The sequence below is a fragment of the Ahaetulla prasina genome, chromosome 14 (genome assembly GCF_028640845.1).
Source record: "Ahaetulla prasina isolate Xishuangbanna chromosome 14, ASM2864084v1, whole genome shotgun sequence".
Lineage (NCBI taxonomy): Eukaryota > Metazoa > Chordata > Lepidosauria > Squamata > Colubridae > Ahaetulla > Ahaetulla prasina.
Window position 1 is genome coordinate 20514501 of NC_080552.1, and position 19569 is coordinate 20534069.

At 45.0% G+C, this 19569-nt stretch overlaps 1 protein-coding gene across 2 annotated transcripts in view; it reads left to right on the top strand.

The window, feature by feature from the left end:
• RADIL (Rap associating with DIL domain) overlaps nucleotides 1-19457 on the top strand; it is a 47671-nt gene extending 28214 nt beyond the window's left edge. The window contains exons 6-15 of one of the 2 annotated variants that reach the window (XM_058157173.1): nucleotides 25-185; nucleotides 1041-1153; nucleotides 5423-5660; nucleotides 6380-6552; nucleotides 8226-8376; nucleotides 8567-8757; nucleotides 9928-10345; nucleotides 11314-11453; nucleotides 12986-13125; nucleotides 14558-19456. In XM_058157173.1, coding sequence (XP_058013156.1) covers nucleotides 25-185; nucleotides 1041-1153; nucleotides 5423-5660; nucleotides 6380-6552; nucleotides 8226-8376; nucleotides 8567-8757; nucleotides 9928-10345; nucleotides 11314-11453; nucleotides 12986-13125; nucleotides 14558-14666 — 1834 coding nt within the window. In that variant the 3' untranslated portion in view covers nucleotides 14667-19456. Of the gene's footprint in view, nucleotides 1-24; nucleotides 186-1040; nucleotides 1154-5422; nucleotides 5661-6379; nucleotides 6553-8225; nucleotides 8377-8566; nucleotides 8758-9927; nucleotides 10346-11313; nucleotides 11454-12985; nucleotides 13126-14557 lie in introns of both variants that reach the window. The other variant, XM_058157174.1, reaches the window with a different exon arrangement.
• The last annotated feature ends 112 nt before the right edge of the window (nucleotides 19458-19569 follow it).

The window sequence follows — 19569 nt, forward strand, 5'->3', positions numbered from 1 at the left end:
TTAATTCTTGGTCTGTTTTGCCAGCCAGGATCCAGCGTCGCTTTCCCTCTTTACCATCTCAGACCTTCTCCCCGACCTTCAGCACGTGGTCTTCTGGATGTCCAACTCCATCGAAATCCTGTACTTCATTCAGCAGAAATCCCCCGTTTACATCCAGAACATGGAAGAAGAGCTGGACATCAAAGGTAAATGGGTGGGATGATGTCCATTCCTAGAGTTGAGGTGTCGATAGGAGCTTCTTTGAAATGTTGATTCGGTTGGAATGTCAAGTAGGACTTGACTTTCATCCAGTGCCATTTCTCGGGGTTGGGAAAGCTGGGGGGCCCTTCAAATATTCCTGAACCCCACTTCCTTAGCCATCAAGGGCCACAGGTGGGTGATATTGGAGATACTTTGTCTCTCTTGGTTTCGTGAATTGCAACCCAACTGGAGATCTGTTGGGATTAAATAGAGCTGGACAAAATGATCGAGGATCACTCTCTCTGCTGTCCAAGGAACAATTTTATGGGCTACCAGCTGGACCACTAAAGGTCCTACAAGGCAAACCCATCCATCTTTTTCTCCTTTGTGGATGTCCAGCGAAAGAGAAATCCCTCCTCAGTTAACAGAACTATTTCCCAAGGCAAGGGAACCTTGAGTTGGATGAAAACTGGCCAATTCCTCAGCTGGTTGACCTTGAGTAATCTTTCCTGCTTTTCCTTCTCCCCCTCCTCCTTGCCCAGCTTCATCCCAAAGGGGAAAAGAGAGCAAACAAACCATGTTCTGGACGCCTTCCATGTCTTTCGTCCTATCTCAGTTCCCATGCTGATAGCACAGCGAAGAAGGTCAAGGGAAGAGAACGAAACTCCACTGAAAATTCAGCTCCAATCTGTGGATTCAATCCAATCCCTCTCCATCCCCCGCTTCCCAAAAATAGAAAGCTAACATGTCAGGAGGAAGAAAACTTCTAAACATGGATTCCTGAGTTGAGCCGGATTGATCCAGAAAGCCAGTGCTTTCCAAAAGCTCCACATAGGGATTGTGTCTTTTCTCTTTTTCAGGATCTAAGGAATCCCTCTTCTCCTTGACCATAACGGCCAGTGAAGAAGCCATGACTGTTCTGGAGGAAGTGATCATGTATACCTTTCAGCAATGTGTTTACTACATCTCCAAGGTATGTCAACCTGTAGAAAGTTCGCACCCACCCCTCTTCTAGAAGAATGAAATATTCTAGGAAATATTAAAAAGGCAGTATATTTTTATAATTTATATATAAATTTTATAAATATAATTTATATATTATAGTATATTATGTTATAGAATAGAATAGAATAGAATAGAATAGAATAGAATAGAATTTTTATTGGCCAAGTATGATTGGACACACAAGGAATTTGTCTTGGTGCATATGCTCTCAGTGTACATAAAAGAAAAGATACCTTCATCAAGGTACAACATTTACAACACAATTGATGGTCAATATATCAATATAAATCATAAGGATTGCCAGCAACAAAGTTACAGTCATACAGTCATAAGTGGAAAGAGAATGGTGATGGGAACGATGAGAAGATTAATAGTACTGCAGATTTAGTAAATAGTTTGACAGTGTTGAGGGAATTATTTGTTTAGCAGAGTGATGGCCTTCGGGGAAAAACTGTTCTTGTGTCTAGTTGTTCTGGTGTGCAGTGCTCTATAGCGTCGTTTTGAGGGTAGTAGTTGAAACAGTTTATGTCCAGGATGCGAGGAATCTGTAAATATTTTCACGGCCCTCTTCTTGATTCGTGCAGTATACAGGTCCTCAATGGAAGGCAGGTTGGTAGCAATTATTTTTTCTGCAGTTCTAATTGTCCTCTGAAGTCTGTGTTTTTCTTGTTGGGTTGCAGAACCAAACCAGACAGTTATAGAGGTGCAAATGACAGACTCACTAATTCCTCTGTAGAACTGAATCAGCAGCTCCTTGGGCAGTTTGAGCTTACTGAGTTGGCGCAGAAAGAACATTCTTTGTTGTCCTTTTTTGATGATGTTTTTGATGTTAACTGTTAGGGATGCGGTAGCTTAGTGGCTACGATGCTGAGCTTGTAGATCGAAAGGTTGGCAGCTCGGCGGTTCGAATCCCTAGTGCTGCCGTGTAACAGGGTGAGCTCCCGTGACTTGTCCCAGCTTCTGCCAACCTAGCAGTTCGAAAGCAAGTCAAAAATGGTAGAAAAATAGGGACCCCCTTTTGGTGGGAAGGGAATTATTCGGGAAGTCATAGGGTACAAATAAGCAATCAGGAAACAATCAAGATCAATATAAATCGTAAGAATACAAGCAACAAAGTCACAGTAGAAGGCGATTCCACTAGAGTCTCAACCTCTTTTTTTATAGTGTGGTGACCAAAACTGGATGTAGTACTCTAGGTGTGGTCTTACTAAGGCTTTATAGAATGGTATTAGCGCTTCACGTGATCTTGATTGTATCCCTCTGTTAATGCAATTTAGGATTGCGTTGGCTTTTTTGGCTGCCGCTGCACACTGCTGGCTCCTATTTAACTGGTAGTCCACTAAGACTCCAAGATCCCTCTCACGGTCACTGATGCGAGCCTCCCCCAACTTGGAAAGCTTCCCAGATGTTTCTCCTTTCACCGAGTCCTTGGTCTTTCTCCCTCCCTTCTTTCCTTCTGGTATACAATTAGTCCCTTTTCCCAACAGCTCTCTTCTCCAAGTGGGGGGGGGGCTCCCCTCCTGGACTGATGAGGAACCAGAAAGTCTCCAGAAAGGAGATCTTTGCCCATTTCAGCCATTCATGAAAGCAGAGTCCCATCACACGTGTGCAAAAAACAAAAACAAAACCCGCTTGGCTTCTAAAAATCAGAGACTCTCCTTCAACAGCTGAATCAGCTGTAGAGCTGATTCAGCTCTACAGAGGAATTATTGAGTCTGTCATTTGCACCTCTATAACTGTCTGGTTCGGTTCTGCAACCCAACAAGACAGACACAGACTTCAGAGGATAATTAGAACTGCAGAAAAAATAATGGCTACCAACCTGCCTTCCATTGAGCACCTGTATACTGCACGAATCAAGAAGAGGGCCGTGAAAATATTTACAGGCCCCTCGCATCCTGGACATAAACTGTTTCAACTCCTACCCTCAAAACGACGCTATAGAACACTGCACACCAGAACAACTAGACACAAGAACAGTTTTTCCCCGAACGCCATCACTCTGCTAAACAAATAATTCCATCAACACTGTCAGACTATTTACTGAATCTGCACTACTATTAATCTTCTCATAGTTCCCATCGCCAATCTCTTTCCACTTATGACTGTATGACTGTAACTTGTTGCTGGCAATCCTTATGATTTATATTGATATATTGATCATCAATTGTGTTGTAAATGTTGTATCTTGATGAACGTATCTTTTCTTTTATGTACACTGAGAGCATATGCACCAAGACAAATTCCTTGTGTGTCCAATCACACTTGGCCAATAAAAAAAATTCTATTCTATTCTATTCAAGGGATTTGGGGTAACCAAATGGACACAGAAGGGCTGTTTTCTTGGCCACAACATGGTTTCCTCTCATGCCCTCTTCGTCTTAAAAACACAGGACGGGCAAAGAAGAGAGAGCCACAAATTCATAATACGCCTTGAAGAATCCAGTCTTGTCACATGATTCTCTCTCCCGAAGCTTTTGAAGGGATGAATAGTCACGGCGTGCTGAGCCAGGAGCAATGATGGGCCCGGCCTCGGATTCTTATTTGTGGCTGGCTGTGGCTGATGGAAATTGTGATGCAGGAACATCTGGAGAACATCGCTGGCCCACTCCTGCGAGTTTCTTTTGGCTTCCTCGTTTAAGCTGCAATAGTGAAAACTCCATTCATGTCCAGCCCAACTGATTCTTTCTGTAGGGTCTCCTGCTTGGCAGGGGGTTGGACTAGATGGCCTATAAGGTCCCTTCCAACTCCGTGAATCTGTTAAAGGGACTTATTGTATACCAGAAGGGAAGAAGGGAGGGAGAAAGACCAAGGACTCGGCCGAAAGGAGAAACATCTGGGAAGCTTTCCAAGTTGGGGGAGGCTCCCGTCTCGCCCCATGGCTGGGAATCCATCCCTGAAATGGTTGAGTTCCTTCTTGGGGGGGTGCGGGGCAAGTCGTCACTCTGTCCTTCAGACAAGTCTCCTTTCTTCCCCTTTGCACACAGCCTGCTCTGTTTGGGGATTCTTCCTCTTTCCTCTTTTTGAGGGAGGCCGCTGGTGGGGCGGGGAGGAGAAGGGGCAGAGTTGAGAGCACATTCTGATGCGCTGGAAAGGGCCTCCATCCAACCAGAATTTTTGCCGCATAGCAGAAATGCAAAGAGAGAGAAAGGGGGGGGGGGACGGAGAAAGGCGCCTCTCGGAGGAATTTGCAATCCAGATGTTAGTTGGGGCAGAGAGAGCAGGAGAGAGAAGCCAATTGCTGCACGAAAACAACAACAACAACAGTAACAGCAGCAACAACAACAACCTTTAGGGGCCTCTGGTGGCTGAGACTGGTAAGACAGTCTGTTATGAACAGCAGCTGCTTGCAATTACTGCAGGTTCAAGCCCCACCAGGCCCAAGGTTGACTCAGCCTTCCATCCTTTATAAGGTAGGTAAAATGAGGACCCAGATTGTTGGGGGCAATAAAAAAGTTGACTTTGTATATAATATACAAATGGATGAAGACTATTGCTTGACATAGTGTAAGCCGCCCTGAGTCTTCGGAGAAGGGCGGGATATAAATGCAAATAATAATAAAAAAAACCTTAAATGTATTTTTCCACCTTGGAGAAAGAAATAAGATCAGGAGATGTGTGTGTGTGTGTATGTGAGAGAGAGAGAGAGAGAGAGAGAGAGAGAGAGAGAGAGAGAGACTTTGGGTAAGACCCAGATAGGAAACTGAGTTTCTGCCCACCTGGAGCACAGGAAGGGCGTCTCCTCAGGGTCCACCTTGGCATCTACCTGAGCTGTGCTGTCAATCAGAATAGAGCTGGAAGGGATCTTGGAGGTCTTCTAGTCAGACCCCCTGCTTAAGCAGGAGACCCTATGCCATTTGGGACAAGCGGCTGTCCAGTCTCCTCTTCTTTACAAAACTCCAGCGATGGAGCACCCACAACTTCTGGTGGCAAGCTGTTCCGCTGGTTAATTGTCCTCACTGTTCTCCTTAATTCCAGGTCGCTTCTCTCCTTGAGTTTCCATCCATTGTTTCTTGTCCTGCCTTCTGGTGCTTTGGAGAATAGTTCTACCCCCTCTTCTTTGGGGCAGCCCCTCAAATACTGGAATTTTGCTATCACGTCACCCCTAGTCCTTCTTTTCTTTAGACCAGCCATACCCAATTCCTGCAACCGTTCTTCATGTGTCTAGCCTCCTGATCCAATTCAACGCTTCCCGTTTCTTGTTTTTTGTCTTCTTCTCTCTGTCCCTCTTTCGCAGTCCCTCTATGTGGCTCTGCCCTCGTTGTTGGAGTGCAATCCCTTCCAAAGCGAAGGCCGGGACGGTTGGCTCTCCTCGCCCCCGTTGCCTGAGGAAATCCACAAAGTGGTGTTGATTTACCAAGCTGCCCTGGACCTTCTCCATCAGTACGATGTCCACCCTGAAGTCACCTCCCAGATGTTCGCCTACCTCTTCTTCTTCTCCAACACCCTCCTCTTCAACCAGCTCATGGAAAAAGGTGAGTGGCTTTGCACCAAGGCAGGGGACAGTTGGTTCATCCTGGCTTGGGGAACTCATAAAACCATGGGGGCACTGCACATTATAACGGATTGTACAGTGACTGAGACTAAACTGATCTTGAACTTAATAACAGCAGCAAGGCTGTTGATTGGACAATATTGGAAGAAAAAAGAGTTACCTACAATAGAAGAATGGATATTGAAAGTTACTAATTTGGCTGAGATGGCTAAAATCTCAGCCTTTTTGAAAGACAATACGCAGGAAAGATATTTAATTGAATGGAAAAAATGGATTGATTATTTACAAAATCAGATTAAGAGATATCAGATTGCCTTTGAATAATTAGGATGTATTATTTTATATAATGGGGGGGTTAGAAAATGAAAAGATTTGGATGAGGTTAATTGGATTAGAAGGGAAAATTTTATGCTATGTTTGGTTTATGTATAACAATACCTTGTGATTGACCCGGGAAGCTGGGGTGTGTGTGTGAAGGGAGGGGTGAAGGGGGGTTTGCGGGGGGGGGGGGGGGAAGGGGGAAAATGTTTTTGTTTGTTAAAACTTTTTCAATAAAAAAATAAAACCATGGGGCACTGCCTGTCTCCAGGCCACCTGCGATGAAAGATCTCTTTTTCCTTCTGTGAAGCTTGAAGGACTCGAGAAATACGTCAGCGAGATGTGGATGATCCATTCCTGTTCTTACTCTTTCATGTCCAGGTTCTTCTCTGGGCTGTTTCCACTGGTCAAAAGGGGTCAGGATACGTGCCACCTTGCGCCTTCTTATGGAGTGGGCCCAGAGCGTGGGTCTGGGGCCATTAGCAGACCAGTTCTTCAGCAAACTCTCCAGTATGGCCAGCCTCTTAGCCATGCCAAATTCTCAGCTGCTGCAGGTGAGTCTGTAGAAGTTACCAGGGTGAGTTTGGGCTGACCTTGACCTTGAAGGGATGGATCGGCTGATGACCAGGAATGGCTAGCTGCTGAAGATAGTGGAGGGCCACCATAGACATCCAGAAGTTCTAGAATGAGGAAGGGTTGGCATGCTATTCCTCCTAGCCCAGCTCGTTTGACATAAGGCAGCATTGGCTTCTGGCACTTAAGGCCATCCAGAATTCATTGTTTGGTCAAGATGGGTCCTGGATAGAACTTCAGGTGCTGTCACACAATGCATCACAACACACCCAAAGAGGAAGGCCCGAACACTCGGTCCTGGCATTTCTGGGACTTGAGATAGCTCCTCCCATTTTGAACTCAAGGAAGCTTTGCCACAAGCCGGAATGTCCTAAACTGATTTTTCAACAATGCACAACCATGTCTGAGGCTCAAATTCGGGTCCTCCGTGCACAAGTTCTCGATACATTCAGGTAGAAATGTGGGAAATTGGAGGGATAAAGTTCAAACTGTAATCCTGACAGGATTATATTTTTTGCATTTTTGTGAGTCTCTGTTTTATTCACACTGAAATATTTTTTAAAGCAGATTTTGAGATTCATGCGTTTGTTGTGGTTGGAAGCAGGGCTTTCTAGGAAGTTTTTCCAAAACCTAGCCTTAAGATCAACCCAAGAATAGAACAGAACAGAACAGAACAGAACAGAACAGAATAGAATAGAAATAAATGGAATGGAATGGAATGGAATGGAATGGAACAGAATAGAGAAAATAATGGAAAGGAATAGAATAGAATAGAATAGAATAGAATAGAATAGAATAGAATAGAATAGAATAGAACAGAAATAAATGGAATGGAATGGAATAGAATAGAATAGAATAGAATAGAATAGAATAATAGAATAGAATAGAATAGAATAGAATAGAAATAAATGGAATGGAATGGAATAGAATAGAATAGAATAGAATAGAATAGAATAGAATAGAATAGAATAGAATAGAATAGAATAGAATAGAATAGAACAGAAATAAATGGAATGGAATGGAATGGAATGGAATGGAATAGAATAGAATAGAATAGAATAGAATAGAATAGAATAGAATAGAATAGAATAGAATAGAGAAAATAATGGAAAGGAATAGAATAGAATGGAATGGAATGGAATGGAATGGAATAGAATAGAATAGAATAGAATAGAATAGAATAGAATAGAATAGAATAGAATAGAAATAAATGGAATGGAATGGAATGGAATGGAATGGAATGGAATGGAATGGAATAGAATAGAATAGAATAGAATAGAGAAAATAATGGAAAGGAATAGAATGGAATGGAATGGAATGGAATAGAATAGAATAGAATAGAATAGAATAGAATAGAATAGAATAGAATAGAATAGAATTTTTTATTGGCCACGTGTGATTGGACACACAAGGAACTTGTCTTGGTGCATAAGCTCTCAGTGTACATGAAAGAAAAGATGCTTTCATCAAGAATCATAAGGTACAACGCTTAATGATAGTCATAGGGTACAAATAAGCAATCAGGAAACAATCAATATCAATATAAATCGTAAGGATACCAGCAAGAAAGTTACAGTCAACTGACACAACTTAGAAATAAACAGTGTTTTTTTTAAAAAGGAGGGCTTACTTGAGCTTTCCTTACTTCACTCAGATGACCTGGCCCGTCTTGAGAAGTGAGTTTCCTGCCTTGAACCCAGCACAGCTCAATCACATCTTGACCCAGTACCAGACTTCCTCTGCCATGGGGTGTGTCCCAGCTTGGCAACCCAGCAACAACGATGCTCTTGCAGCTGTGAGGACAGGTGAGGCTTCCGATGTTTATGCGGCTGGGCTGGTTGACCAAAGGTGTTTTTCCAAGAGGCCACTGGATTTCCTGGTTTTTTTTCTTTGAAGATGTTTCGCTTCTCATCCAAGAAGCTTCTTCTTCGTCAGATTTAAGCACAGATTGAAACAAAATGGTCGGATGGGGGTGGGTGGGGGTGTCTCTTGCAGATGACGTTCTGGAATCTTTTGATAACCATCCCCCCATCATGCTGCCCACCGGAGGGTTCAAGGTGGACCTGGAGACCGATCATCTTGATGACAACGTCTACCGGCATCTTCTGTACATCCGCCATTTCCTGTGGAGCCTACGAAGCAAAAGTCCCCACTCCAGTGACTCTCTGGAAGCAGAAACCCCAAAGGTAGCCCCCTATCCTTTAAACCAGAGGTGAAATCCAACAGGTTCTGGAGAACCGGTAGCGGAAATCTTAAGTAGTTCAGAGAACTACTACTGGCTGGTCCCAGAGTGGGGTGGGAATGAGGATTTTGCAATATCCTTCCTCCAGAAGTGGGGAGGGAATGGGGATTTTGCAGTATCCTTCCCCTGCCACGGCCACCAAGCCACACCACACCCACCAAGCCACACCCACAGAACCGCTAGTAAAAAAAGTTTGGATTTCATCACTGCTTAAAACGTGATGGATTTCAAAAATCATGGCTTGGTTTGTTTGCATACCTCATCACGGTGTGTTTCAATTTTATACCAAAACTGTCATTTCCTTTGAGTTAAGCTGGGCTGAGGGATAATGTGGGACATTGGTAGAAATGTCCTAACGTGGGATGGAAACATAACATTATCTTTTCAACAATAATTTTTTAGGTCAGGATTCCCAGGAGGGATAAGACACAGCGGAGTTTAGATAGTTTGGTTGGGAGGAAGAGAGTTAAGGCGGTTCCTCCTTAGAGGTTCTCAGAATCTATTATTATTATTATTATTATTATTATTATTATTATTATTATTATTATTATTAGTAGTAGTAGTAGTAGTAGTAGTAGTAGTAGTAAGTAGTAGTAGTAGTATCATCATCATCATTATTATTTTTGTGGAGAAGCATTTTTTGTGAATGCAAACTTTTATTGGATTGGAACAGTGTGGAATGCAGATTCCTGAATCTCAGAAAGTATTGTTGGTGTTGAATAGTCTTGATGAAACGTGGGACATTGTTTCGGCTGGTGTTTTTTTTAAAAATTTTTTTTTAAAATCTTTATTGTTAAAAAAAAAATTGTACATGGCGGAACCGTCTTGGCGATATCTCCGCCATACAAAGTATAACACAAGTCTCTTATGTATTCAAAATACATTACTACTTGCTAAATATATACACACACTTAACCTCTTATACACGCTTACTCTTACATGCTATATTACATATAGAGTCTACCTTTATTGATGCAAACACTTGCTTTGGTTTGGCAAGATTCAGTCTATTGGTGAGGAACAATAATGGGAACTGCTCGTAAGAACCTCAACGTGTCATTCTTGGTTTTCGGAACCTGATATTTTTCTTTGTTTTCCTACTTTCTTCTTAAAGACTGAAACAATCAATTGCCAGGTGACACCCCCAGCGGAGTCTGAGGCAATAATTGGGTCAGTTGAGAGTGCCTTTGACTGGACAAATGGCAGGCGGACGATGAACGGTGAGAAGCCAAAGATGGAGGAGAACGTCTCCAAGGTCGCTGGTACCAACCTATCCATCTCAGATTATGGGACTTGTGAGACACAGCTACCCAACACTCTCCAACAGCAACAACCTGAGAGGCCAAAGGGAAAGAATGGGACCAAGGCAGTCACAGTGTCTGTGGACTCCTCATGTTTGCTGACCCCGCCTAACACACCTCTGATCTTTGACTCCATCGGCCTGGAATTGTCCCCAGAAACTACCCCTGGGAAGGACATCCCAGAGTCTCAGAGAAACGGACTCAATGGGACCAAAACCACAACCCAGGAAGGTATGAAAGATCGTTAATCAGGGTTGGATGGTTTGACCTTCAAGATGAGGAAACGGTTGAAAGGAAGTCAATAAAGGATAATATTTGTAGCTCAGTGTTGAAATGAACGGTCCTTGGTGCTCTCTGAGGCTGGTTGTTTTCTTGCAGATGTTTCATTACCCAACTAGGTAACATCATCAATGCTAGAAGGGAGTGGGGTTTGGGGGGAGGAAGAGGAAGGGGGTCAGGAGGAGGAAGAGAAGGACTGTGGGGTCCTTGATGCTCTCGGAGTTTGGTTGTTTTCTTGAAGACACTTCATTACCCAACTAGGTAACATCATCAGTCTTAGAAGGGGGTGGGGTTTGTGGAGAGGAGGAGTACTGTGGCAACCTTGGTGCTCTCTGACCTTGGTTTTCTTGCAGATGTTTCATGACCCAACCAGGTAACCTCATCAGATGTTAAATAATGAAACACCTGCAAGAAAACAACCAGCATTTATAACGCTTTTCCAGCAATGCGGCAAGATGCTATGCTTTTGAGGGAGCAAGCAAATGTGGTTTAATTTAGGCATGCTTTTTCCAAACCTCTGACATTATTATAATGGTGATAATTACCTGCTGCTTTTTATAAAAATTGCTGGGCTAATGTTTCTTTAGCGCTTCGGGCCATTTTAAGCGGGGTGGGTGGGGCCTTTGTACCCTGTATCCCACTGTGCTAATTGCGCCTGAAACAGCCGGATCCATCTGAGTAGAAAAAGGGGGACGGAGACGTTAAAAAGAAATGCAAGAATAGCTACACAACCCTCTGCAACCCTGTGGGTGCGTTGGAGCAAATCTCAAAATTCCCAGCGATTTTGCGGGTTAGAAATCCAGCCAGACCCAGATGGTGGGGGGGGGAGGGGATGGTTGACGGAAAGAGAAGGAACTGACAATAGTGTGTGATGTTTATAAAAGTACAATCTGGTTGTGTGTTTTGCTCCTTGGCCTCAGGATCTTCTCCCACGCCCTACGACTTTCCCACTCCGGCTTCTTCGAATCGCAGCTCGGCCACCGACGATTTTTGCTACGTCTTCGTGGTGGAGCTGGAAAAGGGGCCCATCGGTCTGGGGATGGGACTGATTGATGGTTTGGTGAGTAGTGTTGTGACCCAGGCCCAAGTAGGTAGTAGCAGACTGCAGTCAGTTCACAAACAAACAGACTTTATTAGAACAGCTGAGAATTAACTCATTCTCAGCGTCGTCCAAACTAAATCAAAGCAGATTCTTCCTAGCACAACTCTTCGGTCTTATCACCAACCTTGGTCTAATTAGGCAAACTGCCAAAGGCTTTTCTTGGCAAAAGGTCAAAAGCAGAAGACGCCGACAAGAAATTAATGCAGCAAGACAAAGAGCAAGGCTATCAATGTTGTTTTCCGACAAAGAGCCCAAACGCCATTGCTGGTCTTTTAAGCCTTATGGGAGGGGCCAATCATCTCTTGGCCCTACTCCCGAATCGTCCTCTTTGTTTGAGCTGCTCTTGCCTTCTGGCAGCTCTTCTCATGCATGCATTAGGAACAAGCTCCTCCTGTTCCTCTGCCTTACTACTGTCAGCCTCTAGAGGCTCCTGAGTCCGCGCCTCACTCCCCGATGGCCCTGGCCCCACCTCTGCCTCTTACGCAGAGCCCCCATCCGGGCCTTCCACAGCCTCCAGAACTGGCCCATGTTCTTCCTCAGCCTCATCGCTGTCCGACTCTGTTGCCAGCTCCGCAGGCTGCTGGCAGACCACAACAAGTAGGTCTTCTGAGGGATGTGGTATGAAACCCTCTTTCAGAATTAAAGACCACAAAGAGTAGCTTCCAGGAGACATGGTTGATAGGCTTCCATGTTTCCCTCTTCCATCCTTGGTCCCCAAGATGGAGACAAGGTGTAATTCAGCACCGTCTGCTTGTTAGATTGTCTTTCTCTTGAGCTACAGCTCTGCAGATGTGCAGGACTAGAATTCTTATCTTCTTCCTACCACCATTTTACAGTGGGAGTTGTAATCCATTGCTCTTGGAGATTAAGGAATCCAAAGGTGCTTTTTTCTGGACTTCCTGGTTATTCTTTGAAGACCCAAAGGTGCTTTTCCAAGAGACAACTGGACTTTGGATCTCCAGAGAGTCTTTGGGTCTGGACTTTGGGACAACTATGACATTCTTTGAAGACGTTTTGCTTCTCATCCAAGAAGTTTCTTCAGCTCTGACCGGATGGTAGGGAATGGAAGGATTTATACTCCTTGCAGATAGAACTGGTCCTTGGCATCCTTTTAGAGAGAGAGCCGTTGAGGCTACTTGGAGGTTTATCTGTGTCCTCAGAGCCACCTGAGTGGTGCAAATGGGTGTGTGGGTCTTCTAACAAGAAAGAGACATACCAAGAAAGTCCAGATGCCTCTTGAAAAAGCACCTTTGAGACAACCACGACCTGGATGACTTGAGAATCTCCATAGACATCTGGATTGAGGAAGGACTCCAAAAAAAACGTCTGTTTTAGGAAGAAAGGATGGAAATAAGATAGCATGGAGGACCTGGAACTTTTCAACTATGATCTCCTGAGGTTTTTCTACCTCTCTTAGCTACTCTGTTTGTGGTTTCACCTACTATACCTGAAGTCACCCATGTTTTTCTGCTCTTCTCTCTGTCTTGTAGCATACCCCTTTAAGTTCTCCCGGGATTTACATTCGGACTTTGATCCAAGACAGTCCAGCGGCAGCAGATGGCCGACTCTCCATTGGGGACCGCATCCTTGCCGTCAACGGAACGAGCCTCGTTGGCTCTCATTATCAGAGGTAGGGGCTGATGGGTTTTGCAGTACAAAGAAGCCCATCTGTGACCATGACTTCTCTGAGATGTCTTTGGACAGAGAGTTCTAGGAATTTTTTTTTTTATTTGCATTTATATCCCGCCCTTCTCCAAAGACTCAGGGCGGCTTACACTATGTCAAGCAATAGTCTTCATCCTATTTGTATATTTATATACAAAGTCAACTTATTGCCCCCCCAACAATCTGGGTCCTCATTTTACCTACTTTATAAAGGATGGAAGGCTGAGTCAACCTTCTTCCCTCCCTCTCTCTCTCTTTCTCCCTCTCCCAACCTCTCTCTTCCTCCCTCCCCCTTCTCTCTCTCTTTCTCCCTCCCCCCTTCCCTCTCTCTTTCTCCCTCCCTCCTCTCTCTTTCCCCCTTCTTATTATTTATTTTATTTATTTGCATTTATATCCCACCCTTCTCCAAAGACTCAGGGCGGCTTACACTATGTCAAGCAATAGTCTTCATCCTATTTGTATATTTATATACAAACTCAACTTATTGCCCCCAACAATCTGGGTCCTCATTTTACCTACCTTATGAAGGATGGAAGGCTGAGTCAACCTTGGGCCTGGTGGGACTAGAACCTGCAGTAATTGCAGGCAGCTGCTGTTAATAACAGACTGCATTAGCAGTCTGAGCCACAGAGGCCGAATTGTAGTTCAGAAATCTTTGGGGGGGGGGGGCTATCCAATTTGGGAGCACACTATCCCAGATCTGTCCTTGCTACATGACCGTTGGTTTGAACCAGGGGTGAAATTTATTTATTTATTTTTATTTTATTTATTTATTATTCAAATTTTTATACCGCCCTATCTCCCGAAGGACTCAGGGCGGTTTACAGCGATATAAAAACATAAAAAACATAAGAATAAATACAAGTTAAAACAACATTTTAAAAAACATATTACATTAGGCCAAATTTAAAAATATCGATTAAAATAGTACAAAACCCCATTTAAAACTAATTTTTAAAAACTAAACCCTAGGCCAGCCCCGCACAAATAAATAGATGTGTCTTAAGCTCACAGCGGAAGGTTCGAAGGTCAGGAAGTTGGCGCAGTCCTGGGGGGAGCTCGTTCTCCCTTCCAACACTGTTAATCTGTAAAAACAGGAGAGATTCAACCTGGAAATAAGGAGTAATTTTCTGACAGTGAGAGCAAACAACCGATGGAACAGAAGTTGCCTTCGGAAGTTGTGAGAGCTTCATTCCTGGAGGCTTTCAAGAAGAGACTGGACTGCCATCTGTCAGAAATGGTGTGGAGTCTCCTGCTTGGGTGGGGGTGGGGGGTTGGACTAGATGACCTCCAAGGTCCCTTCCAACTCTGTTGATCTGTGAATTAATTAAGTAGCTCATGGTTTGTATCCTTTTCAGCTGTTTTTTCAGGGTTTTTTTTCTTTTCTTTTCTTGCAGCGCCGTAGACCTCATCCGATCTGGCGGGAAGAAGCTGCGCTTTCTGGTGGCCAAGTCTGATCTGGAAGTTGCCAAGAAGATCAGCTATAGTTCTTCACCTTCTCCATAAAAGCTGGCCAAAAGCGCCCCTTCTGTCATTCACCTACCGTTGAAGGTGCTCCAAGGGTAACAGAGTAAGCTTGGTGGGACCCATCAGCAGAGGACACACCTGGGAAGTTCGGAACGCTGCCTGGAGTTGCAACTGGTCCATTTGTGTGTACGTGTGGGGAAGGGGAGGGCACAGTACCATCGTAACTCTTGAGACCCATCAAGGTTTTCCATCGAGTGCCCCAGGACTGACCACAAAGCATTTTTTCAAGAGTTGATCTTCTAGCAATTCACAAGTCCTGGGATTCAGAACAAGCTTTGCAGCAGAGAATTCCATCTGGGTCACGCGGTCCTTTTTCAAATAGAAAGCTTGCAAGGGTTCCAAGCTGGTTATTTGGGACCTGCCCCTGCTAAGGACCTTCACGATCTTACCAAGATATCGCAGACGTCTTGGTTCGCTCTCTGGACCAACTGGGATTTGTTGCAATGACGGGTCAAGTGAACGGGACTTTTTAAGGGTAGAGAATTGAGGTGGTGGGGGTCTCCATCATGCTGGGCTCGATAGGCCCTGAAGCTTTCAACTCTGCTGTTTGCCCTTAATGATCTCTCTATTCAGCTCAGGATGGTCTCGAATCAGCTGCCTGCTCTGTCTAAGGTGTGGAAATCCAATTAGGACCGTTTGAACGAGGTTTGGGGAAATAACAATAATTGCATGCCGGGAACCAAAAATGGATGTTTTATAAACACACTCCCTTCCTCCAGTTAAGTCAGAAGGGAGCATTGCTATGCACGTTAAGGGAAATGGGCTACTTAAAAATAGAATGGGCTATTTAAATACGGCTAATTTGCATACAGGATTCCTGTCTTTGAATCATCTGTGTGATAAACCGAAAGCAATTAACTGGTTGCAGCTCTCAAAAAATAACGTGGCGGGAACTCTGGGTTGTGATTAGGGGATCCGATGAAGATGCTTTCCTGCTGATCTTTCTTAGCTTAGCCCAGGGGTCAGCAACCCACGGCTCTGGAGCCGCATGTGGCTCTTCCATCCCTCTGCTGCGGCTCCCTGTTGCTGTTCGGCTCCACAATTGATAGGGCTTTTGGTTAGGGCAGGTAGAGGAAAAAGGATGCTGCACTAAGAGGAGACTACGATGGGGGAGCCGGACTTCTGGTCGGCTCCAAAATTGAACGGGTACTTTCGGTTAGGACCTTTGTGGCTCTTTGAGTGTTTAAGGTTGCCGACCTCTGGCTTAGCCTATCTCACAGGGTTTTCCAGTGAGGCTATCATATCTGAGAATGTACCTGACGATGTGCATTGCTACGCAGAGTCACTTGAGATGGGCAGAAGAAAGGAAGGAAAGGAAGGAGAAGGAAAGAAAGAAAAAGAGGAAGGAAGGAGAGAGAAAGGAAGAAGGAAGGAAGGAAGGAAGGAAAGGAAAGGAAAGGGAAGGAAAGGAAGGAGAAGGAAAGAAAGAAAAAGAGGAAGGAAGGAGAGAGAAAGGAAGAAGGAAGGAAGGAAGGAAGGAAAGGAAAGGAAAGGGAAGGAAAGGAAGGAAGGAAGAAAAGATAGGAATAGCAAGAGCACTTAGACTTATATACCACTTCACAGTGCTTTACAGCCCTCTCTAAGCGGTTTAGGAGTCAGCCTATTGCCCCGAACATTCATTTTACTGACCTCAGAAGGACGGAAGGCTGAGTGAACCGTGAGCCAGTGAGGATCGAACTGCTGGCAGTCAGCAGAATTAGCCTGCAATACTTGCAATCTCACCACTGCGCCACCATGGCTCTACGTGGTAGACAGAAAATCTGGGCTGCCGTAATCGAGATCACCACTAGAGAGCAGCAGATATAGACAAACAACAGTAAATCTCTGCTGCCCTCTAGTGGCTGTCCAGAGACACAACATGCAGGAAAATAATCTGTACAGAACCAGAAGGCTGCCTTCTAAATGTCCTGTATCGATCGGCTCATCCCATTTGGGGACTTCTCAGATAGAACTCATTTATGAGCTTCCACCAGGGTCTAAAAGTCCCAACGGCCAGCGCCCAGGCAGGGGATAACACTCAAGTATGACTAGATTCAAATTCAAGTATTTTCCTCTTAGGAGCCTCAGATGGTTCGAATTGCTGAGGACCAACAACAGCCAAGAGCATTGCTCAGCTCTTCCAACCATCTATGGATGCCAAAACCAACAATCTTGCCAGCTGCCGCTTTTGGCAAGGCCGTACTGCCCCCTGCTGGTTTGCTGAGTCCCTTTACAATCCGATAAGGGAGGCCGGGGCAGAGCTTCCTACCCGACAAAAAAAGACAGGCAGGCTTTGCGGCCAGTTAGCAACGCTGCAGAAAAAAAATAATTCCTGAAATAAAGTGGATTTTTAATCGCTTAGCTACCCACTATTTTCTGGGCTGTTTGCCAAGGACTGCAGTAGAAAAGTAGAAAATTAAAATCGCGGCATTGAAAACGGTCAGCGTTGCTCAGCCGCGGTGCTTGTGCCCAGAAGCTTCTTTTAAGGGGCCAAAATTTTCAAGATCAGGAGATCAACGTTGCCTGGGGGCCTGGCGATCCATCTCAAGCAGCTGGGGAGGATAGGTTGGGGAACACCGGAAGAATATAACACCTTAACGCGTGATCTGATAGGTGGGGAGTGAAGGAAGCCAGAATTGGCTGAGGGATCCTTCTCAAGACATCAAATTAATCTGCTCTTCTAGCTTAAAAGGTTCATCTGCACTTAATAGCGTGAAAAAAAAAAAGACACACGGATGTGGACGATGGGCTAAAATGGTATTGGGCGACCCTCCAAATTGGCTGGGTATTTTTTCCTATCCAGTCCTTTCTTCGTCCTTCAGCCAAGCCAAGGGTGGTTTTGCTCCATGCTAATGGCCAAGTTCTTTGTAGGCCTGCAACCAACCGTCTTCTCTCTCCTATTGATCTCCAACAAGAAACATTCGGCAGGATCTACTGTGGCTCTTCCACCGTTCCTGAACCACAGATCCCATCCCCTCACAGATCTGGTGATACTGACAAAAAAGAGATAAAAGACACGATCGGTAGAATCAACCGATTGATCGTAAACTTGCTCATAAGCACAGGACTCTATAATAGAAACCATAGTTTCTAAAGACCAGCTGAGGAACAGCAGAAGTAGGGCCATTAATTAATTAACCTGCTTGAGTAGGGGGCTGGACTAGAAGACCTTCAAGGACCTTTCCAGCTCTATTCTATTCCTATTCCATTCCATTCTAAAGTTCTTAGTTCTTAATTCCTATTCTATTCTATTCTATTCTACTCTACTCTACTCTACTCATTCCATTCCAATTTGGGATCTCCAAACTTGGCAACTTGTAGACTTCAACTCCCAGAATTCCTGACTCTTCTGACCTAGGCTTCCTGAGACGGTAAAAAGCACACAATTAGTCCCAAAACCCCTTTTTATTTCAACAGCTGTGAATTCTGTTTATTCACAGTTGAGTCCCAAATAGTTTGTAAAGAGTCCAAGAGAAGTCTACCACAGTCCTTCAGATAAGGCTGATAAGCACCCACCTTTATCTCCCTTGACACGCTGCCAAAGACCTAGTTGGCAATTAGCTTTGCAAGGCCACACAGAGCACAGAGTCAAAACGGAGCTTCAGAATTTAAACCAACCAGCATGAACAAAGTTGCTTCCTACAAAGGCTCATTGGCCTTTGCTCCTCCTTTATGTCTTATGGAAGGGGCCAATCATCTCCAAGCCCTATTCCTGAGTTGCCCCTTTTGTCTTAACTGTTCTTGCCTTCTGGCAGCTCTGCGCACATGCACACTGGGAACAGGCTCCCCATGTTCCTCTGCCTCGCTGATGTCAGACTCTGGAGGCTTCCGGAGGCAGCACATAACTCCCAGATGGCCCCTTCTCTGCCTCCAATCCAGAGCCCTCGTCCGAGCCTTCCCCAGACTCCAGGACTGGCCCATGTCCCTCCCCAGCTTACTCACTGTACGAATCTGCTGCCAGCTCCGCAGGCTGCCGGTGGGCCGCAACACTGGCTGGCTGAGGAAGTTTGGGAGTTGAAGTCCACAAGTCTTGACCGTTGCAGACTCTTGCCATTAAACCATTAAATGCCTCTTTGTCCAGGCAAATCCCACAGCCAATTCCTAAAAGCTGAAGAAGGAAATAGAGGCTGCCACTTGTCTGTTTTTTTTTCCAGAGAATCTGAATTTTTTGGCTTGGAAGAATTAAAAGGGCAGCCGCCTTCTCGTTTCATTATTTCTTAATCTGCTCTGCATTTTGAGGGTGGGTGGGGAAATGTATATAATTCTAACGTTGCAAAGGACTTTCAGTGGGTGGTTTCAAAGTGCTTCCTTCTGAAGAACGGGATGAAGTAAAATAAGAACAAAATGGATCCTTGTGTTCAAGTCTGTGCTTCAAAACCCGTGTAAGGGGGAGGAGAATATTGTGGTTTGCCAGCAGCCTACTTCCGGTAGGCCTGTTAGTCACCCTCCCCAGGCTCCGGAAGCTTTCCTGGAGCCTGGGGAAGGCGAAAACAGCCTCCCCTGGCCATTTGGAGGCCTTTTCCGGACTTCTGGTAGGCCCGTTTTTCACCCTTAGAGCCTCCCTGTACTTACCTGGCATCCAAAACGGGCCGCATAGAGACTCCTGGGAGGGGAGGGGCAGCATGGGCATGTGTGCGTGCCTCCCGCATGCGTGGCAGAGACCCGAAAATCACCTGGCCAGGTGGGAGGCGTACACACAGGCGCAGTGGAGCTGATCTAGGGCAACAGCTCGCGTGCCTGCAGAAATGGCTCCGCATGTGGATAACCATTTGTCTGAAATGGTGTAGGGTTTCCTGCCTGGGCAGGGGGTTGGACTAGAAGACCTCCAAGGTCCCTTCCAACTCTTTAACATAACATAACATAACATCAGAGTTGGAAGGGACCTTGGAGGCCTTCTAGTCCA